Here is a 24023-nt window from a genome sequence, read left to right as displayed (position 1 = left end):
TTTTTTCAGGCAGAGAACGGATAAAACTGGTGGTCACTGATCAGCAAAACTCTGCACTGTACTCCTTCTATATTATACAGCTGCTCCCCAGTCCTCCCCACAATTAACCAATAAAGCACAATCAAGTTCAACAATAACGGAGAGGACGACAGCCACCTCCTCTCCCTAACATTTCCAATGCACGAGTGAAAATGGCGACGCGCGGCTGCTTATATAGAATCCGAATCTCGCGAGAATCCGACAGCGGGATGATGACGTTCGGGCGCGCTCGGGTTACCCGAGCCATACGGGAGAATCCGAGTATGGCTCGGACCCGTGTAAAAAGGGTGAAGTTCGGGGGGGTTCGGTTTCCGAGGAACCGAACCCGCTCATCACTAATACAAATGAACCCTTTTTTCACTCCACAGGTTTTGCGTTCACATAAATAGGTCTGCAAGCACTCTATTTGTTCACAATTATATCCATATTCTTATTATAACTTATTGTCCTATTTTCATAACTCTTCTTATCACCACATTGTAATAAATTCAAATATTATTAATAATTATAAATTAGTTACATTGAAATTAAATGAATATAAATAAACTCTCCACACACATATAGTGAACTTTCTGCATATCAAAGATATTTTGGCGGAAATTAAGAATTTGATTCTACATAAATAAAATAAAATAAATAAAATGAAAAAAAATTTAATTAAAATAAATTAAAGCTAAAATATTGTCTTTTTTATTCTTCTTTGCCTTAATCATCTTTTTGTGAACTGAAATCTTGAGCCTTGCCTAACGCGTCTTTTTCTAAATATTTTGTCCTCCTATTATATACATCCAAGGGCTGCTGCTGTTCCGTCTAGCTACCTCGGTGTAACCTTTTAGCCTAAACTGGATAAAAACATTATGAGCTGTGAGGTGTTCAGAATAGTCTGGAAATGAGTGGAAATTAATGTTATTGAGGTTAATAATACTGTAGAAACAAAAACACCCCAAAATTCTGTTATTTTAGCTGTTTTGATGATTTTATCGAAAAAATCCAGATCCAAAACATGGAGATCCAGATCCAAAACCAAAACAACCTGAAAAATGGCCCAGTAAACACCCCTAATTCAAGGCCATGTTTTGTCAAGTAACAACTATTTCATATGGGTGTAGTATTGTATGCCGGCGGCCGGGCTCCCGGCGACCAGCATACCGGCGCCGGAATCCCGACCGCCAGCATACTGACAGCGCAGCGAGCGCAAATGAGCCCCTTGCAGGCTTGCTGCGCTTGCCACGCGGCGGGCACAGTGGCGCGCTACGTGCGCCACGCTATTTATTCTCCCTCCAGGGCGGTCGTGGACCCCCAAGAGGGAGATAAAGTGTTGGTATGCCGGCTGTTGGGATTCCGGCGACGGTATTCTGTGCGCCGGGATCCCAACAGCCGGCAAACTGAAGACCACCAATTTCATATATGCCAAAGCCAGCCGGCTGATACTTGTCTTTGTATCTGTATCTCCTTTTACTTCCCATGGGAAATATCATGGTTTGATAACAAAAAACACAACACTGGGGCTTTAACAACCAAGCTTGCCACAGATGCTTCTCAGATACAGGCGGTAAGAGAACTGTGACTGTAGCACATGGTTTTCCCAGTATGGATTTAGTATAAAAAAAGAAGACCACAGAAACATGCTATGTCCTGATAATTGTTCCCTTTCAATTATCTGTTAAAGTTCTCCATCTGTATGCAGCATTAGCATCACATAGGAGATAGCAAACCAACGTCTCTCCGGATGTCAACATTTAGCCGATAGGAATGGGTCCAGAGTTATTCATGTATTTCATGTATGTATTTTATCCCAGAGATGATGTTGAGGTGTATTTCATAATGAATAATTAACAGGTGTGTTTGAACAATTCAATAGTAAATCCCAGTTCTTACCACTGCTCCCTGGTGTGGGTCATAGAACCTCTGCAGCAGCTGGACAGAGGTGCTTTTCCCACACCCACTGCTGCCCACAAATGCCACAGTTTGCCCACTGTATATCCTGACAGATAGCAATTGTAGCACGGGCACATCTGGACGAGATGGATAACTGAAGTCAACTTTACGCAGTTCCAAATCTCCTTGAAACTTTTCCTAATTGACAAAAAAAACAAAAAACACATTAGACACCAAGAGGTTTCATGCAGCCACACACATAGATACATGGTATATACACATTGGTGGTGTCACTTACCGGCATCTGTCCCTGCGGGCTGTAGCTGTCAATAGCTGGCTCACTTTGGAACAACTGGAAGAGATGGGAAGCTGCAGACTTTGCTTTAGCGTAATCAGGAGCAAAGGATAAGGTCTGTCCTACAGTTATAGCTCCGTATGTCAGTAAGGAAAACACTCTGTAAAGTAAAACATAAATTGCTAAATACAGACACCAATAACTAGATCTATAGAATCTGCAACTTTCCTTGCTGTCTAATAATACACTGCTCAAAAAAATAAAGGGAACACTTAAACAACACAATGTAACTCCAAGTCAATCACACTTCTGTGAAATCAAACTGTCCACTTAGGAAGCAACACTGATTGACAATCAATTTCACATGCTGTTGTGCAAATGGAATAGACAACAGGTAGAAATTATAGGCAATTAGCAAGACACCCCCAATAAAGGAGTTGTTCTGCAGGTGGTGACCACAGACCACTTCTCAGCTCCTATGCTTTCTGGCTGATATTTTGGTCATTTTTGAAAGCTGGCGGTGCTTTCACTCTAGTGGTTGCATGAGACAGAGTCTACAACCCACACAAGTGGCTCAGGTAGTGCAGCTCATCCAGGATGGCACATCAATGTGAGCTGTGGCAAGAAGGTTTGCTGTGTCTGTCAGCGTAGTGTCCAGAGCATGGAGGCGCTACCAGGAGACAGGCCAGTACATCAGGAGACGTGGAGGAGGCCGTAGGAGGGCAACAACCCAGCAGCAGGACCGCTACCTCCGCCTTTGTGCAAGGAGGAACAGGAGGAGCACTGCCAGAGCCCTGCAAAATCACCTCCAGCAAGCCACAAATGTGCATGTGTCTACTCAAACGATCAGAAACAGACTCCTTGAGGGTGGTATGAGGGCCCGACGTCCACAGGTGGGGGTTGTGCTTACAGCCCAACACTGTGCAGGACGTTTGGCATTTGCCAGAGAACACCAAGATTGGCAAATTCCCCAGACCTGAATCCAATTGAGCACATCTGGGACATCATGTCTCGCTCCATCCACCAACGCCACGTTGCAACACAGACTGTCCAAGAGTTGGCGGATGCTTTAGTCCTCAGGAGACCATCCGCCACCTCATCAGGAGCATGCCCAGGCATTGTAGGGAGGTCATACAGGCATGTGGAGGCTACACATACTACTGAGCCTCATTTTGACTTGTTTTAAGGACATTACATCAAAGTTGGATCAGCCTGTAGTGTGTTTTTCCACTTTAATTCTGAGTGTGACTCCAAATCCAGACCTCCATGGGTTAATAAATTTGATTTCCATTGATAATTTGTGTGTGATTTTGTTGTCAGCACATTCAACTATGTAAAGAACAAAGTATTTAATAAGAATATTTTATTCATTCAGATCTGTCAGGAATCGACTTACCAGGCTGACAGCCGTCCGCCGCTGCGGACTCCGTCCTGGCTCCCTGCGGTCACCTGTCACCTATGCCCCTGCCATGGGACATCATCAAGGGCCTGGGAACACTCCTGAGACAGCGGGCGTGTAGCGCGCCGCGTCCCCGCTAGGCCGCGGCGTGGGCGCCGCCATGACAGTCTGCAAACAGCCAGTATACTGCGGCCAATCCGGTGCTTGGCCGCACCCACTTTCCTTCACTCACCCAATCCCTGTGCACCATGGGGTACATAAGAGACTGCAGGATCAGTCTGCAGGCATCCTGGACTTTGTGTCATTCCTGCGACCCATGTGAAAGGATCTGTTCCTGTTCCTCCTGTGTTCCTGGTTCTCTGGTTAAGAACTTGTACTCCTGGTTACTCTGCACAGCTCCGTGGAACTTCAAGGCCCAGCAATACCTGCAACCTGCAACAAGGCTTCACACTCATCACCACCTTGTGTGCTTCAGCCTGCAGTTGAGACTGACTCCAGGTGTGTTTCATTCCTCCACCTGTGATACAGCTTGCTGCTGCCAGTGCCTCATCACCTGCACTGTGAAGTCAGACTCCTGCCTCTGCTCAGGTTTGCCATTCTACACCTTGCTGCCTAAGTTTCCTGTTTTAAAACCTGCACTGGTTTCCAAACCAGAACCATTTCACAAGCACTTGTTCTTCTGTTTATATATTACCGGTTATTATTTTCTCAAGTCATCTGTCATCCATTGCCATAGACTTTCAGTTATCATGCTGAGTGATTGACTTTATTCATCTGTTATTATTGTTTCTGCTACCATCCTGTATAATATCATCTGCCAAATAAATACCATTGCGCTCATGCGCAGGAACGTTATCCAGCCTCCTCGTTTTCTCCCATCTACCTCCACTGACCCACTAGCGCCCCCTCCGGGGACACAGCCCAAACACAATCTGACAGTAAGTCCAGGATCGATGGACTCGGATGGTGGACGGAGTGTGGGGTCAGAGGCCTTGCAAAATCTGGTCTCCCGTCTGGATGGTCAAGAGGTTGCGCAGCAGCAGATGCTTCAATTCCTGCAAGGGATGTCCTCCCGATTAGATACACTACAGCAATCCCTGCCTAGTGTACTCTCTCCTACTGTTCCTGTTACTCCAGCACCTGCCAGTGCTGTGAGTTCTTCTATGCCGGCTGCATCAGCTCCAGTGTCACGTCTGCACCTGCCCGTGCCGAGCAAGTATGATGGCAGTCCAAAGTTATGTCGCGGGTTTCTCAACCAATGTGAAATACAGTTTGAGTTATTGCCACATAATTTCCCCACGCCAAGATCCAAGGTTGCCTACATCATCTCCTTACTCTCTGGATCTGCTCTGAGTTGGGTGTCTCCTCTGTGGGAACGTGCTGACCCTCTGATTAACAACTACACAGACTTCGTGTCAACCTTCAGACGGATCTTTGACGAGCCTGGTCGTGCAACATCAGCTTCGGCAGACCTGATCCAACTTCGTCAAGGTACCCGAAGCATGGGACAATATGTCATCCAGTTCCAGACGTTGGCTGCAGAGATTCAGTGGAACAACCAAGCTCTGGTAGCAGCTTTCTGGCACGGACTCTCGGATCGGATCAAGGATGAACTGGCGACCCGTGACATTCCTGTTCAACTGTCTGATTTGATCTCCCTGTGCATTAAGTTAGACTCTCGCATCCGCGAACGCAATAATGAACGCGCTCGGAGTGAGCCACGCAGATCAAGGTTCATACCTTCTGTACAGTTCCAGTCTCCCTCTTCTGACGAGCCTATGCAGATAAATAGGTCCCGCCTAACTCCTGAAGAGCGGGCAAGAAGAATACGTGAGAGACTCTGCCTATACTGTGCTGCTGCGGGCCATCAGATTAACTCCTGCACGGTGCGTTCGGGAAACGCCAGATCCTGACTTGTAAGGGAGGAGTCAAGTTAGGATCTTTCAGTCAAGCTCCTTCTCAACAAGACCTCATCCTTCCAGTGACGCTAGAGACTTCAGTTGGGCTCCAGTCTGCGTCAGCATTAGTGGACTGCGGTGCTGCAGGAAACTTTATCACCCAAGCTGCGGTAAATAAATTTTGCCTATCTACCTGTGAACTTTCTTGTCCAGTTTACATTACTGCTGTGGATGGTAGTCGAATCTCCAAGGGGAACATTTCTCATCAAACTGCCCCAGTGGTTCTGGGAGTTGGATTTCTCCATTCTGAACTGATTAAGTTCCTGGTCATCCCTCAAGCCACCCAGGAGATTGTCTTGGGCATGCCCTGGCTCCAGCTACATAATCCACAGTTTGACTGGTCAACGTTGCAGCTTACCTCATGGGGTTCACATTGTCATCAATCCTGTTTAGCCCAAGTGTGTCCCATAAAGTCTACCGAAGTAAAGACACAGTCAAGTCTCCCAGCAGCTTATCAAGACTTCTCAGACGTCTTCTGTGAAAAGGCTGCTGATATCCTGCCGCCCCATAGGGAATGGGATTGTCCCATCGATCTCCTTCCTGGCAAGAAGCCACCTAGGGGGCGCACCTACCCGTTGTCTGTTCCTGAAACTGAGGCGATGAGTGATTACATCAGAGAGAATCTTCAGAAGGGATTCATCCGTCCGTCATCATCACCCGCTGGTGCAGGTTTCTTCTTTGTTAAAAAGAAGGATGGAGGACTGCGTCCATGCATTGACTATCGGGGTCTCAATGACATTACTATCAAGAATAGTTATCCATTACCACTCATTACCGAATTATTTGACAGAGTTAAAGGAGCCCGCATCTTCACCAAGTTAGATCTCCGCGGTGCCTATAATCTCATCAGAATCCGGAGTGGTGACGAGTGGAAGACAGCTTTCAACACTCGAGATGGCCATTATGAATACCTGGTAATGCCATTTGGGTTGAGTAATGCTCCAGCAGTGTTCCAACACTTTGTGAACGAAATCTTTCGTGATGTCCTGTATAAGTACCTCGTTGTTTACTTAGATGATATCCTTATCTTCTCCCAAGACCTTCCATCTCATCGTCTACAAGTCTGTGAAGTTCTCCGACGTCTTCGTGAGAACCGGCTCTACGGGAAACTATCTAAATGCACCTTTGAAGTTCCCTCTATACCCTTCCTGGGTTATATAATTTCCGGATCGGATCTTCAGATGGACCCGACAAAATTGGAAGCTATTGCCAATTGGTCCATTCCAAATTCTCTCAAGTCTATCCAGCGGTTCCTGGGTTTCGCCAACTACTATAGAAAATTTATTCGAGGATTCTCCACTCTCATCGCTCCTATTACCAACCTGACTCGGAAAGGGGCAGACCATTCCAACTGGTCAGAAGAAGCCTTGGCAGCCTTCCAGAAGATCAAGCTAGCCTTTATGTCTGCTCCAGTGCTGTCTCAGCCAGATGTTAACAGACCGTTCGAGTTGGAGGTAGATGCCTCTACAGTTGGGGTTGGAGCTGTTCTCTCCCAGAAGGGATCCGATGGGAAAGTCCACCCTTGTGGATTTTATTCTCGCAAGTTTCTTCCTGCAGAAGCTAACTACTCCGTGGGAGATCAAGAACTACTGGCGATCAAGCTGGCTCTCGAGGAATGGAGATATCTCCTAGAAGGGGCCAAACATCCGTTTAACATCTACACGGATCATAAAAACCTGCTATATTTAAAGGCAGCTCAGTGCCTTAACCCTCGCCAGTCCAGGTGGGCTATGTTTTTCTCACGTTTTAATTTCAAGCTTCATTTCCGCCCAGGTTCGCAGAATGTGAAAGCCGACGCGTTATCCCGATCCATGGAATCTGAAGAAGGAACATCTGACTCAGTGCCACATTCCATCCTGAGTCCCGTGGTTTTCGCTGCATCTCAAGTCTCCCCAGCTCCTCCTCCTGGTAAGACTTTTGTTTCCCCAGAACTCCGTCCCAAGTTGCTATCTTGGGCCCATCAATCCAAGTTCACTGGTCATCCTGGTGTCCTGAAGACCTTCAAGTTCCTTTCTGCGACATATTGGTGGCCAAAGATGAAAATGGACATCCAGGATTTCGTGGCATCCTGTCCTAAATGTGTGCAGCACAAGACTCCTCGTCAGTCTCCAGCAGGTCAGTTACAACCATTGTCTGTCCCTAGTCGTCCCTGGTCACACCTGTCCATGGATTTTATCACCGACCTTCCTCCTTCTCAAGGACATAATACTATTTGGGTTGTAGTGGACAGATTCACCAAGATGGCTCATTTTGTTCCTCTCCAGGGTCTCCCTTCTGCCCCGAAACTTGCCCAAATCTTCCTACGGGAGATTTTCCGCTTACATGGTTTACCCTCAGAAATAATATCTGACCGGGGGGTACAGTTTGTAGCGAGGTTTTGGAGGGCCCTCTGTTCTGCCATGCAGGTCAAACTGAAGTTTTCGTCATCATACCATCCTCAGACGAATGGGCAGACAGAGAGGGTTAATCAAGAACTTGAGACTTTTTTAAGATTATATGTTTCATCTTCCCAGGATGACTGGTTCGATCTGCTCCCATGGGCCGAGTTTGCCCACAACTTCCGATACCATACTGCTACTGAAACGACACCATTCTTTGCAGTATATGGGCAACATCCCCGTGTTCCTGATTTCCAAGAACTCCCTCATATGGATGTTCCTGCTGCCACTACTGCTCTGACTCAGTTTTCATCTATTTGGAGAAAAATTCATGTTTCTCTCAAAAAGGCCTCCAGTCGGTACAAGTTCTTTGCCGACCGCAAGAGACGTGCGGTTCCTCATTTAAAACCTGGGGACAAGGTTTGGCTATCAACCCGTAACCTCCGTCTGAGGGTCCCATCCATGAAGTTTGCACCACGCTTCATTGGTCCTTACCCTGTCGAAAGAGTCATCAACCCAGTGGCCTACAAATTGAAGTTACCATCTTCCCTTCGTATACCTAACGCTTTTCATGTTTCTCTCCTCAGACCTCTAGTCCTAAACCGCTTTCAGAATACTCTTCCAGTAGGTCCCAAGGTTCGAACTCAGCGGGGCGTGGAATTCGAGATCAACAAAATTCTGGACTCTCGTTGCCGGTATGGACGTCTCCAGTACCTGGTCGATTGGTCCGGTTATGGCCCAGAGGAGAGAAGTTGGGTGAATTCGTCCGATGTCCATGCTCCTAGGTTGGTCCGTGTCTTCCACAGCACTCATCCCTCCAAGCCACGTGGGTGTTCGGTGTCCACCCCTAAAGGAGGGGGTACTGTCAGGAATCGACTTACCAGGCTGACATCCGTCCGCCGCTGCGGACTCCGTCCTGGCTCCCTGCGGTCACCTGTCACCTATGCCCCTGCCATGGGACATCATCAAGGGCCTGGGAACACTCCTGAGACAGCGGGCGTGTAGCGCGCCGCGTCCCCGCTAGGCCGCGGCGTGGGCGCCGCCATGACAGTCTGCAAACAGCCAGTATACTGCGGCCAATCCGGTGCTTGGCCGCACCCACTTTCCTTCACTCACCCAATCCCTGTGCACCATGGGGTACATAAGAGACTGCAGGATCAGTCTGCAGGCATCCTGGACTTTGTGTCATTCCTGCGACCCATGTGAAAGGATCTGTTCCTGTTCCTCCTGTGTTCCTGGTTCTCTGGTTAAGAACTTGTACTCCTGGTTACTCTGCACAGCTCCGTGGAACTTCAAGGCCCAGCAATACCTGCAACCTGCAACAAGGCTTCACACTCATCACCACCTTGTGTGCTTCAGCCTGCAGTTGAGACTGACTCCAGGTGTGTTTCATTCCTCCACCTGTGATACAGCTTGCTGCTGCCAGTGCCTCATCACCTGCACTGTGAAGTCAGACTCCTGCCTCTGCTCAGGTTTGCCATTCTACACCTTGCTGCCTAAGTTTCCTGTTTTAAAACCTGCACTGGTTTCCAAACCAGAACCATTTCACAAGCACTTGTTCTTCTGTTTATATATTACCGGTTATTATTTTCTCAAGTCATCTGTCATCCATTGCCATAGACTTTCAGTTATCATGCTGAGTGATTGACTTTATTCATCTGTTATTATTGTTTCTGCTACCATCCTGTATAATATCATCTGCCAAATAAATACCATTGCGCTCAAGCGCAGGAACGTTATCCAGCCTCCTCGTTTTCTCCCATCTACCTCCACTGACCCACTAGCGCCCCCTCCGGGGACACAGCCCAAACACAATCTGACAAGATCTAGGATGTGTTAAGTGTTCCCTTTATTTTTTTGAGCAATATATATATATATATATATATATATATATATATAAATAATTATTTTTTAAACATTTATTCTTTAACTGTGCTACTTTGCTACCTGTAACTAGATTTTATAAATTACAGGTTGAGTATCCCATATCCAAATATTCCGAAATACGGAATATTCCGAAATACGGACTTTTTTGAGTGAGAGTGAGATAGTGAAACCTTTGTTTTTTGATGGCTCAATGTACACAAACTTTGTTTAATACACAAAGTTATTAAAAATATTGTATTAAATGACCTTCAGGCTGTGTGTATAAGGTGTATATGAAACATAAATGAATTGTGTGAATGTAGACACACTTTGTTTAATGCACAAAGTTATAAAAAATATTGGCTAAAATTACCTTCAGGCTGTGTGTATAAGGTGTATATGAAACATAAATGCATTCTGTGCTTAGATTTAGGTCCCATCACCATGATATCTCATTATGGTATGCAATTATTCCAAAATACGGAAAAATCCCATATCCAAAATACCTCTGGTCCCAAGCATTTTGGATAAGGGAGACTCAACCTGTAATATAATCTCCAATTATATTAGATTGTAAGCTTGCAAGAGAAGGGATTTCTTTCCTCATGTGCCTTTCTTTTTCTTACTTACACTATCTTATACTCCATACTCCCTTTGTTGGCACCTAACCGCAGGTTTTCTAAACCTGTCCTATTTTGTCCTGTACTGTAAGTGCTGTTTTCTTGTTTGCTCATTTTATTATGTACTGTGTAATGGGTGCTGCGGATCCCTTGTGGCGCCATATAAATAAAGGTTAATAATAATAATAATAATAAAAATAATAATAATGTTGTGAAAAATATAGCTTCAAAAGTAAAAAAATAATGCATTTAATAGTATGCATACTTTTTTTCTAAAAAAAACAAAACAAATGTGTGGCAGTATCCCTGATGAGGTTACATTTGTGTTTGTAAATCCTGTTAATGTTATATTTTCAATTGTATGACTGTGTGAGACCCTAGCAGAGTAAGGGACATTTAGGCCACAAGCACATAATGGTTGGTGTATTTTATTTTTTAAAATGCACATGTATTAAAAAAATTAAACATCACTGAATTTTTATTTTTTTTTACATTTTTTCCTCAGCTGCTGCTGCATCTAGGAGACCGCCTCCACCTAAAAGGTGCACAGAGATGGGCATACAGGAGGCTGGTAAGTTCCAGAAAAAAACCTCAAACAACATCACACACATTTACATGGTTCGGCAGGCCTCTGTAAGTGTAATGTTACATGACATTAATGTTGTTACCATTGTGACATATTAAGACCTGCAACCATTACGTAATACAATTATGTCACAATCATATCAGTGATTATTTTTTAGTCTCATGCTTAAAACACACTGATATGTACAGTAGGATTTTTTTTAAGTCCCCCTTAGAAAACATCAAAAACTATGCTTACATTGTGTTGTTTTGCTAATGGAGGTCTCTACTGAATGCACCTGTCATCAAGCATGGATATATTTAACACATGCATTGTTAGGTGTCCTAAATTACTAGGAACAGGTTTTTTTGTACAGTACAAGTATATTTACTTTGCATCTTTTTTTTCCTTTTCAGGTTCTTCTCGTATTTTGTTCCTGCGACCACACCCCAGACCACCAGCACCTCCGGTCCCACCTACTTAAGTTATGCTGGTAGCATATTCTTCTGTGGAGGAGGATGAGGACGCCCTGATCCTCACTCCTGTGGGCCGGCAGCACCCACCCCACTGACAGAACAGCTGCAACTGCTGCCATCCATCAAACAGAGCAGCGCCCCAAGTGTGGAGGAGCTGGCATTCTCCCTCCACAATTTCAGTGAGCATCAGCTCTCATTCATGGACCAGCAAACTCAGCAGCTGGACTCCATTGGGCAGCAGCGGTGGCCCAGGGGACCCGTATCCGGATGGCCAGCGAAATCAACATGCATTTGCATGGGCCACCCAACTCACCTGTGAACAAATGCAGGCCACCCGTGACCAAACGCAGGCATTTCTTGCCCTGCAAAGGGAGATGGTAGCCCAAAGAGCAATTAGGGAAGCTCCATCGGCCTTGACGGGCAGCTCCCAAGCCACCAGCCCATAGACTGTCACCGGTGACTCCCCATGTACTAGTGTCCGTGGAGGGCATGGTGTGGCATAGTGTCCATACAGGAGGGGTTCACCTAAAGGGGCAGAGGCACTACTGTCTCACAATATTTTTTTATGTTTTTTGTTCTGTTTGTTAAATGTTTATTTTTTCTTTAGTAAGCTATTCTAAAAATTTGGTAGGTCTGTCTTTCTTAGAAAGTACGTTAAGTTGTTAGTGTAAATTGGTATTACATTTTTGGTAACAGTTTTTTTTTTAATTGTAGATGTAGGTACACTATTTAGGGAGTGCATTAATGTAAATGTTTTTTTTTTTAACACTTACATGTACAGTAGGTACACTATTTATGGGGTACATTTTAGGTAATGGGTTTGTGTAATGTAGGGGTTATTGTAAATGGGTTTTTAAAATGACAGATAGTTACATAAAAATACCAATACTTACAGAAATACTTCCTCTGAGTTCATCCTCCCCAACTCAATCATTAAAGCTCCAAATCGATAAGATATGGCGTAGGCAAAATGTATGAATGACTGACTGAATGCAAAACAGATGCCGTATATCTGAGCCTTGCGCTGAGAATTCCTAAAACATATTAATTTACAAAAACACTATGACATCACTTATAAGGGAACAAAATGGTTAATCAGAAATTATAAATAATGGAGTTATATAGATAGAGTCTGACTGGCCTACTGTTTTACTGGGGAAATCATGGGTGGGCCCCACTGCCTGAGAGCTCCATAACCTCTCCGGTCAGGTTTGTCAAAGTCAGAAAAATATCTCTATACACACTGCCATATTTGCACCTCATTCTGGTCCGCGCTGCGCATGCGTGCGCTCTCCCGTGCGTGCGCATACTCACAGTCGCGGGCACCCGCAGGCGCACGGTATGCGTATTTACGGTAGAGTTTATGTGATCGTAGCGTGCGACTCAATCGTTACATATTTTCAGTAATAATGTATTTTGTAGATCATGGTCCCTTTGATAGATTCTGAAAGTTTAGTTAACATAGCATGTTCCTGAACAGAGAGATCCCTCTTTGTATTGTACGAAGGGTCTAACAGGGGTCATACAGTGGTGTTTGGTACCCATCGGAAGAGTATTTAAATAGCAATATTCCGGTATTGGTTTGGAGCGGATTAATCGCTCATGCGAATAGTTATGGACATAAGAAGTTTATGTCCATTTACTATTATTTGTTCTTATTTAGTCATGCGGCGGGAAACTCAGTATCCCACCCACCTGAACAGTTGGAAGCAGTCACAGCCCACCTGTATGAATCAACCTATGACCTTTTGTCATGATGCGAAGCCGAATTCCTGTGTCCAATGAACAATGGGATTGTAGGGACCATTGAATTGTATTGTGTGTGGGGCATAAATAGGCAGGCCGACCATATCCAGTTCACTCTCTTCAACGGTTCTCATTGCTGATAATCGGGAGCTGGATATCGAGGCGCATGCGATCGTTTCCCCTTGTGCGTAAGTGTTTCTCCGCAGCTATATTGATCTTCTTGTTATTGTGGGCCAATTTCTCTCTCTCCCTCTCCTCCTCTTTCTCTCTTATTTTCCTTTAAATAGTATTTGTATTGTATTTCCTGTGTAGTTATCTGGTTAGGTAGTCTATGTTATATTGTAGTGTATGATTTGTATTTGTATTAATTCTTTTGCAAGTTTATCATTCAAAATATATACATATTAGGCGTTGGACCCTAAGCCCAGGTATCAGTGTATTTCTTATAGTGTCTAGTATTCTCAGAGCGTCGGTGACGCTCAAACAGCTTTTAAGGTAATAAGGTTATACTGTGTTGCATTTACACTCTAACATTACACTAAGGTTTTACTGCACAATACACTGTTTATGGTTTAGATACAAAGGTTTAATATAGTGAGCGTCAGCGCCGCTGGTGATCTCCTCGTGGTCCCGAGCGTCCGCTACGCTATAGCGAATCATTACGTTAGTCAACAGCCAATAACGTGCCTGCCTGTGATCTCTTGGCCGTGAGTGAACGTGACGCTTGAGCGTCTCGATCACGGCAAAGCGATTGTTACGCAACTAGCGTACCCTTACGGTACTTCATACGTAAATAGCGTACAGTGTTCTTAGACCTCATAAAGGGTATTATATACGATAAATATTTAGCTTTATCAATTGGCGGCTCGCCCGTCCTTCACATATCTGCACTAGGTAGATATAGCAGACATTATCCATCAGCAAAGGGCGGGAGGTTATATTCCTCGTAGTGCTGTCGGGATAAGCGTCTGCTTCGCTTAAGTAAAGAGTGCTGAAGGAATCCGGGACCGGAGGTAAGAACAAAACGTTAGTGTCTTTTAAAACTGTTTATTTTTTTTTCTGTCTTGCATACACACGCACGCATATCTGCATTTCTTTTCATTTGTGTATTTTCGTATATCACTCTCCTGTTTGCCATTAAATTAAATTTTTTTTATATATATAATTGATAAAACGTGTTAAAGAGAGATTTGCCGCTATTTTAGTGTAAGAGTGAAAATGTAATATAGTTAAAGTATAGATAAACACAGCTTTGCCTGAGAGACAAGGCGGAGTCAGTGTGGTACGGGGTAGATGATAAAGGATCATCTACATTGATAAACATATAAATTGTGTTACGGTGGATCTTTGCTGTGCGTACACGTGTCTCTAAAGGACTGAGACTTGCGTACGCAACCCAAGGACCGACGCACGCAGCGTACATTACGCAACGGAGCGTCCGTGTACGCCCACGTAACTCAAATCACAAGTGTTATTTTTACAGGTGAGAGATAAATAACGCAACAGGCGATAAATAGCGCAAATTTATTTTAACATTCGAAATTTAAATTAATAGATCCTTCTCCTAATTTGTAACACATCTGGTCTAAAGAGAAATTTCTGCGCAGAAATAGAGATAGAAACAAAAGTGTACATGTGGTGAGTGAGTGTTTTTTTGTCATTTATACAATTTTGAGGTTGAACCAAAAGAAATCACAGAGTACTCGTGAGAACATACGTGTAAGTGACATGCACGGTGGCTAGGGAGGCATCCTTGGTTAAACATAAAATTGAGCATTAGAGTATAGCGGACCAGGAGGTCATACGGTAACAGACCAGGAGGTCATACTGTAACAGACCAGGAGGTCATAGCAGGCCAGCAGGTTCAGGTACAGCAGACAAGGAAGTCCGCTATACAGTCCACAGGCACTACGCCCAAAAAGGTTGGTGCAACACCCATATAGGCCATACAAGCTCTGCTGAAGGAATTCGCAGCCGCAATTTTCGATTCCACTGGTCGCCCAGCACATAAGATTAGTTGCTTATGTGCTGAACGATTGTACCGCACGTAATTGTGTGCAAATTAGTAAACCTGACCAGTACCATTTACGTACCACGGGTCATAAACGCTATTTGTACATTCTGACGTGATTTGTGTAATTTTTTATTTTCTGAAGGGAAGTTCGCTGGTCACTCAGGAATTGTCCAACAACCAATAGTTACTGGAAAGAGTAAGTGTTCTTCGGATAACCCTCGCATGTTCCAGTAAATAGAGGTTTATAGGGTGCCCTGTGTCGAGTGCGCCAGCACCATGTCGGTGTGATCAGGTCGCATTGGTCGGCGTGGGCAGAGTGAGTAAGGTGCTCGGTAAACCTTACCGTCAACCTATCGTGAACCTCTTGGTTTTTTGTAAGGGTCCGTAACACCTGCAAATAATGGGGGCCAGTTGTTCAGGAAGGAGGCGATCAACCTCGGTTCGGGTTGATTCCGTAAACCGGCCCGTTGGGTCGGCAAGGTACGTAATGTGTGAGAAGTACGGAAGTCACACAGAAGTATTATGTGATGAATGGGAGAGAATGACAGTACATGATGGGGAGAAGTTCCCAAATATAGGTAGCTTTAGCCCAAAAGTGTTACTGAATTTAAGGAGAAAGATAGGTCTCATTGAACCAACAAAGAGACGAATCAAACATTATGATTATTTGCAGTTATGGCAACAGGAAAGTGAATTGCAAAGAGATTTAATTGACTTATCTGACTCTTATCTTGAGAGAAGAGACATGGCGATGGAGAGGATTATGGTTGCGGAGAAAAGCACAGGGGTAAACAATAAAAACGCTCTTAGCAACTGTAGTATAGATGATAAGAATAAGTGTAATAAATGTAGCATTGATAATTGTAATACTGTTGAATGTACAACTATTAACCTATGCAAGTTGCACCCCATGTCAAACTTCCCTCAGGAATACAAACAAGAAAGTGAGCCCAGAACAATGTCGGCACCTCTTCCAGAAGCCATCCTACAAGACATCCAGGTGGACGCGACCAAATCGGTAAAGGCAATAATCAAACCCCCTAACGGAGGGTCAGGTGAGGTCGTGTCCACAGGTACGTACAATGTTTCATATCACGCACAAACAGATGTACCACATATTGTAAGACCAACACAAGATGACGTAGCTGAGTTTGATCCGGTCAGGGTGATTGCAGTCCCCAATGGGAAGACTGACGATCAGGGAATCATTCCCGTCAAGGATAGTGCAATGCGCTGTCTCTGGTCCCGGACCGAATTGAGATCAATTATGTCCGAATTTCCTGATCCAAGGAAAAATCTAGTCGCATGTCAAAGGTTCATTAAAGAACTAGGAAACTCCACAGAACCCACCAACAAAGGGTGGCGAGCAGTGCTGAGGACATGTTTGCCCTCCAGTGTTGACCCTGAAAAATTCATTACTGATTGTAAATTAGACACGGAGGTACCTCAAACGGAGGAACACAATCAGGAATGTATTAAGCAGATCAACCAACAGTTAGAAGTATATTTCCCAGCCATTGTCGAGTGGAACAAAATCTTCTCCATAAGACAAAACAAAGGGGAAAATATTTCTAATTATTTCAATCGAGCACTGCAAGCAATGGCTAGAAACACTGGGATCACAGACATCGAGACAAATACACAGCATAGAGAAATAGCGGTTCAAGTATTAATGAATGGTTTAAAGGATGAATTAAGTACAAGGGTACAGACCACCAACCCAGACTGGAGAGATATCTCGGTGGCCGCATTAAGAGAGGCCATCATTAATCATGATCAGTATATCACCCGATACAGAGAATCACTAAGTAACAAGTTAATGGCAGCAAGTATACAGGCCCTAACCACAAGATCACCCCAACAAAAGCCCCACACCACTGCAAAAAATTTAAATATGAAAGTCTGTTATAATTGCCAGAAGGAAGGTCATTATGCAAGAGATTGCAGGCCTAGAAGCACACACAAGGTATATAGACCCCCTAGACATGAAAATGAGCATGAATATGACACACCAAATTACAATCAGGGACCACATAGGAAGAATTTTGAGCCACACCCATGATATGTAGTCAAGAATGGTGATCATACGACTGATGGTAAGCCTGAGGTAACGGTTAATAAATTGGGAGGTCATTCCCTGAAGACACAGGAATGACCAGGTGAAATGTTGTAAATGTATTTGCGAAAAATGTTTTTTTTTCTTTTCTCTCTTTCTCTCTCCCCATCTCTGACGATTAGTGGTAAGGACTCAAACATTGCATATCCGCTTGGTCTTTGCAGAAGTCTACCAAACCTCAGCATGACCTATCCACATCAAGGTATCCTGGCAAGATACAGGGAGAGTGGAGTAATGGGGGTGCTGGTGGGGAAGGGACTGCGCAAGGAAACCAATAGACATGTGGATATGACAGCCTGATGATCTGGCAATGTTTTAAAATGTTTGAAAAATGTTTTTTTTCTCTTTTCCTATTGATGGTTATTGTTGATTCAAGTAATATACACATGCACATAAATTGTTCTCTCTCTCGTTTGTTTTTTTTGATGTTTTCTCTCTTCTTTCACATGTTTTCATGATTTAAAGATGGTATGTCACACATCAGTTAGACAAATGGTAATGCAAGATTTTTGCTCCTTACAGAGAGATCGCTGATTTGGAAAGAATATTGCATCATCGGAATGTTCGTTTGGAAGACTGAAAGACAGCACCTTTGAGATGACAACAGAACAAGAAGAACGACAAGACTAGAGAACTTAATTATCGTAACAAGTCTCTCTCCCCCTCAAACTGATTTTTTGTACCCCCATTACAAAATTTCTTCTTTTCTCCTCCTGTAAGATGGACTTGCCCCAAGAGACTGTGATATGGATTTTCCTGTTGACCATGATGTTGACCAGAGCAGTCTGTTTCGGTGAGAGTATCAGTGAGGTCGAGATCCAGAAAGGTCCTGATGATAAAGATGGAGGTGTAAATTTCCAATAACAACCCAATCACCAAGCAAAGGCGAGTACCGGAAACGATCTAGCAGCCATGTTATCTGTAAACATTTTCCTTTAAGGATTATTAGCTGAAGAAAACTGTATCTGTAGGCTCTGTGATAATGTCATTGAGGATGGGTGTATTAAGAAATGCCAATCCAGTTTTAATATCCATATGGACCGGCATCCCTTGAGTGACTATCACTCCTTAGTGGGTAATGTGTTAAATAAAACAGATTGTTGGGTATGCTCTCAAGTACCTCAAGGTCATAGCAAATCAGGGCTAGTACCATTTCCTTTAACGTTAGGGGAGGTACTTGAGTTAAGTGGTGGGAGACCGGTGGACAAGAGGTTTAATATCTCCAGCCCTCCTAGTTTGAAGCTCCACCAATACCATGTGGATAGGTCCCTATTATGTTTTAACATCTCCAATCCCCGAAAGCCGGGAAATTGGGAAGTGTCATGGAGCAACCAAACCATGACCTTTTCGCATAGAGCAGATAGAATGCCTACAGATACAGAGCTTATACGCCACATAGCCAGTAGAGAAAAATCTTTCCGGTATAGGTATACCTTAGGAAATAGGATTACTAGAATTGGAGAAGTATCACCAGGATACTGTGCACATATCGTACAACCTGATACGTGTACTAAGCAGATGGAAGAATTAGGGTTAGGAGATTTCACATGGAAGGTGTGTAATATGGTTATGTCCTACTCCGTCCCATATGTTCTCCCCGATGATGCATATTTCATATGCGGGAGAAAGGCGTACAAGTGGCTTGCCCCAAACTCTGAAGGATTGTGTTATATTGGAAAAGTACTGCCTGAAGTAATGACTGTATCACATGACAAAATGAAAGACATACACCGTGGTGCCCAAGCTCCTTATACTCACACCCATTACGAGCACGTTGTTAAAAGGCACCTGATAGAGAAGACAGAGCATCCGGCCTCTGATCTGATAAGTGAATCCACCGGGATTCAATTCTTAATCGCGTTAGATTTCACCCGCACCGCTAGAGGAGTGCTGAACTATAAATACATATCGGCGCTCGCAAATTTGTTAGACAATATCACTGAAATGTATGATGACACATTTAGGTATACTGGAAGGGAACTTCAAGCTTACAAAACAGAACTGGTACAGCATAGAATGGTTCTCAATTACCTCACAGCAGTGACAGGCGGATATTGTGTCACACTGGCAACACAATACGGCGTGAAATGTTGCACATATATTACGAATAGCACCGAGGACCCGGTCGAGGTCATAGACCAAAAGATGGACGATATTCTCCAATTGAAGTGGGAATTTCGCAGGAGACACAATCTCACTCTTGCGGCTGTAGGTAATGAGCTGACTGGTTGGGTGTCATGGTTGAACCCGCGAAATTGGTTTTCTGGTTTAGGAGAATGGGCTCAAGGAGTCATAATGGATGTTGGGAAGTTTCTCCTATGTATCTTAGGTGTTGTCATATCGATTGGATTGATATTTAGATGCGGTCAGGCTTTAATGAAGTGCAAACATCGTACAAGGGTAATGAGTTTGAGGAGTGAGGAAACTGTAATTCCAATGGACTTGATTTATGACCCAAATGTAGAAACAATGATGTGATGAAAATGCGATTTCTACGGTCCGTTTCTTTCACCTGTTTTTCCGTTTTCTCCAAGGTAACAAGACCCACTTGGACGAGGAATTTGATGAGCCGATATACAGACAACAGAGGGATTAAAGAAGAAGTTTGACAACCTGATATACAGATTCTTGATGAACTATGCCATGGATCCCCAGTTTCCCTAGAAATTTTAAAATTACGCTAGCCCAACACTTTTGTAAATCTATGGACATTGACAGCTTTTGCTCGCACCTTATGGGCAAAAGCACAAAGAAGACTGCATTCAACAGACACCAAACAAGACCTCAATCGACGAATGTACATTTACCTGACATAGAATACCACCGCATTTACCGTAATTATGTCTTTTCTTCATTTCTACAACCCTCAGGTAATGACACACATAGTCGATAGGGAATACAGGCACAGATATCAGCAATCACATATCTCCCCCATTCATGTATCATCAACTAAAATGTGCTCCCCCATTTTGTTACAACCAAAGCCGAAAAGAGCTCGGTAAAGTTTGACAGCGCATCCACAGACCCGTACCACGGGATAAGAAGGAATTCACATGTATACTTCGCAATACCTCGAAGCTTGATTTAAAACACGTACGGCACGATGATACATGACCCCCAAGCACGGATTCATACACACATGCTTCTGCTATCTCACTAGGTCATACCCTTTTCCTACCTTCTCCTCTCCTCCCCTACCCAACCATGTAAATGTATTAACCCCTGACATATATTTTTCTCTTTTGAAATGTTTTAGAAGGTGGCAGTTATTGACTGCCAATGGGTGGACTGTCAAAGTCAGAAAAATATCTCTATACACACTGCCATATTTGCACCTCATTCTGGTCCGCGCTGCGCATGCGTGCGCTCTCCCGTGCGTGCGCATACTCACAGTCGCGGGCACCCGCAGGCGCACGGTATGCGTATTTACGGTAGAGTTTATGTGATCGTAGCGTGCGACTCAATCGTTACATATTTTCAGTAATAATGTATTTTGTAGATCATGGTCCCTTTGATAGATTCTGAAAGTTTAGTTAACATAGCATGTTCCTGAACAGAGAGATCCCTCTTTGTATTGTACGAAGGGTCTAACAGGGGTCATACAGTGGTGTTTGGTACCCATCGGAAGAGTATTTAAATAGCAATATTCCGGTGTTGGTTTGGAGCGGATTAATCGCTCATGCGAATAGTTATGGACATAAGAAGTTTATGTCCATTTACTATTATTTGTTCTTATTTAGTCATGCGGCGGGAAACTCAGTATCCCACCCACCTGAACAGTTGGAAGCAGTCACAGCCCACCTGTATGAATCAACCTATGACCTTTTGTCATGATGCGAAGCCGAATTCCTGTGTCCAATGAACAATGGGATTGTAGGGACCATTGAATTGTATTGTGTGTGGGGCATAAATAGGCAGGCCGACCATATCCAGTTCACTCTCTTCAACGGTTCTCATTGCTGATAATCGGGAGCTGGATATCGAGGCGCATGCGATCGTTTCCCCTTGTGCGTAAGTGTTTCTCCGCAGCTATATTGATCTTCTTGTTATTGTGGGCCAATTTCTCTCTCTCCCTCTCCTCCTCTTTCTCTCTTATTTTCCTTTAAATAGTAATTGTATTGTATTTCCTGTGTAGTTATCTGGTTAGGTAGTCTATGTTATATTGTAGTGTATGATTTGTATTTGTATTAATTCTTTTGCAAGTTTATCATTCAAAATATATACATATTAGGCGTTGGACCCTAAGCCCAGGTATCAGTGTATTTCTTATAGTGTCTAGTATTCTCAGAGCGTCGGTGACGCTCAAACAGCTTTTAAGGTAATAAGGTTATACTGTGTTGCATTTACACTCTAACATTACACTAAGGTTTTACTGCACAATACACTGTTTATGGTTTAGATACAAAGGTTTAATATAGTGAGCGTCAGCGCCGCTGGTGATCTCCTCGTGGTCCCGAGCGTCCGCTACGCTATAGCGAATCATTACATTAGTCAACAGCCAATAACGTGCCTGCCTGTGATCTCTTGGCCGTGAGTGAACGTGACGCTTGAGCGTCTCGATCACGGCAAAGCGATTGTTACGCAACTAGCGTACCCTTACGGTACTTCATACGTAAATAGCGTACAGTGTTCTTAGACCTCATAAAGGGTATTATATACGATAAATATTTAGCTTTATCAGGTTCCAGACCATGCACTCAAATTATACTAGCAGGTCAGTCACTTGGATGAACTTGGGTGCTTGATTTGTTTCTGGGATGAATTTGGGTGCTTGATTTGTTTCTAGGGAAACTACACCCTCCTACCAATCAAAGTGGGTGATCATAATATACCCCTGTCCCCTCCTTTTATATAGGAGCCCTGTTATTTGCAGCCTAAAGGTGCCCATACACTGGATGACCTGTAAATGATGATTTCTCATTAATGATTTCCCTTGAACTCTCTCGGCAGTTACCCAGCAGTCCTGGGCAAACAATATAGTACAATACACATATGATAATGGTTTCCTGTTGGTGGATGGCCACACGCTTAAAATTTGGCCCAGTCCGACACTATAGGATATTATCTGTGATATAAACCTCGTTGTATACATAGATTGACAACTGCTAATTCTACATAGGAATGGGTATCCTTTAATTTTATTACATGATAACATAGCGAATAGCACCTGAAATAACTATATGAAAGACATACATAAACATTTATATGTGATAGATAGTGAGTCCTCACTATCGGCAAGGTCTATCTTTATTATTATTATTATTATTATTATATAAAAGATTAACTATCACTGCCCGAACCCCCTAGGAATTCCTGTGCATGACGTGACTTTCCCATATATAATATTCTTCTATTCTCAGTTGAGTAGCCAGTGGTTGAATTTACTATTTTATATCCAAAATTAACACTTCATGGGAGAAACTTTAGTGCTAAGTAGTTCTCATGATATAAAAGATATGTTTAATTAAAGTATAAGTATTACATAAAATATTATTATAGACCTGTAGGGTTTCTGTAAGCTCTCAGAGTACATTTCTTCAAAGGTTCCCTCTCTAGTTAATGATACAACCGTCCGTATGTTATCCACTGCTTCAGTTGCAATCTGTTTAGTTGTTAAGAAAAGAAGTACAATTATTACAGACTCCAATACACACCGGTGACATCACTGAGGCACTTTAAGGACTAAGATTCATGAAAATTGTTTGAGACCCCCAAAATATCTGCCTCAGCTGTGCTTAGATAACAGGTACAATTGAAAGCTGCTATTGATGAATGTTTTAAGCATATCACAGTTTTAGCATGCAAGGTTAAAATTGACACTTGGTGGCCTATTTATCTATGTCTCCAAGATAACAAATTAAAGGTTGATTGCAAAATAACATTTTGCTCTAATGGCCAAAACCATCTGCAATGCAGGGGGGGGACAGATATAACATGTGCAGACAGAGAGAGTTAGATTTGGGTGGGTTATATTATTTCTGTTCAGGGTAAATACTGGCTGCTTTATTTTTATGTTTGGCAGGCTGCCGTGGGTGTTGCATACCCCCACACGGCTGTAGATGCCAGCAACAGGCATGCGGCGCAGCGGCGGCGGGGCGCAGCCATGGAGGAGCTGGGACCCCGAGAGGATTCAGGTTCCTCAAATCAGTGCCCGTGAATTTGAATACCGCACCAACCGCGAGCCAATCTAGGCTCGCGGGTTGGCGCCCAATATGGAGCCACCACAACGAGCCAATCGGCACTCGTTGCAGCGGATCAATAGAAGGCCGCCGCGTCATAGCTCCGCCTCCTCCCAGCATCTTATATTAGTCGCTGAGCGGCAGCGGAGCTGAAGCGAGAATAGCTCCAGAGGAAGAAGAAAGAAGTGGCGGTGGAGAAGAAAAAAGTTGCTGTGGTGGAGAAGGAGGAAGTGGCGGAGAAAGGAGCCCAGCAGTGGAAGACCGGCGGAGAGTGCTGCAGCGTGTGGGAAGTAAAAGCTAACGAAGCTCCCCGCTGCAGCCTCTCCCACCGAGTCGGGTAGGTGGCCTTGGGCCCTCACAACTTTCATCCAGTTCCTCCCTAGGCCACGAGTCGCCAGGCATTAGGCCTAAAGAGGAAGTTAGGGGTACGGGGCCTAATTTGTTTTAGCAATCTTGGCATTAGGCCAAGATTACACTTCCTCGGCTAGGCAGGC

At 43.9% G+C, this 24023-nt stretch overlaps 1 protein-coding gene across 2 annotated transcripts in view; it reads right to left on the bottom strand.

Annotated features, from left to right (window-relative positions):
* The window catches only part of LOC134927392 (ATP-binding cassette sub-family B member 5-like), a 382371-nt gene that overhangs the window by 16340 nt on the left and 342008 nt on the right, over window positions 1-24023 (bottom strand). For both annotated transcript variants that reach the window (XM_063921771.1, XM_063921772.1), the window contains exons 22-25: window positions 22852-22952; window positions 12368-12508; window positions 2216-2372; window positions 1918-2115 (exon numbers count right to left, since the gene is read on the bottom strand). In XM_063921771.1, coding sequence (XP_063777841.1) covers window positions 1918-2115; window positions 2216-2372; window positions 12368-12508; window positions 22852-22952 — 597 coding nt within the window. The remainder of the gene's footprint in view (window positions 1-1917; window positions 2116-2215; window positions 2373-12367; window positions 12509-22851; window positions 22953-24023) is intronic.

Source organism: Pseudophryne corroboree, chromosome 5, assembly GCF_028390025.1.
Source record: "Pseudophryne corroboree isolate aPseCor3 chromosome 5, aPseCor3.hap2, whole genome shotgun sequence".
Lineage (NCBI taxonomy): Eukaryota > Metazoa > Chordata > Amphibia > Anura > Myobatrachidae > Pseudophryne > Pseudophryne corroboree.
The sequence above is the reverse complement of the archived record's forward strand: the minus strand, read 5'-3'. Positions and strand labels throughout refer to the sequence as shown.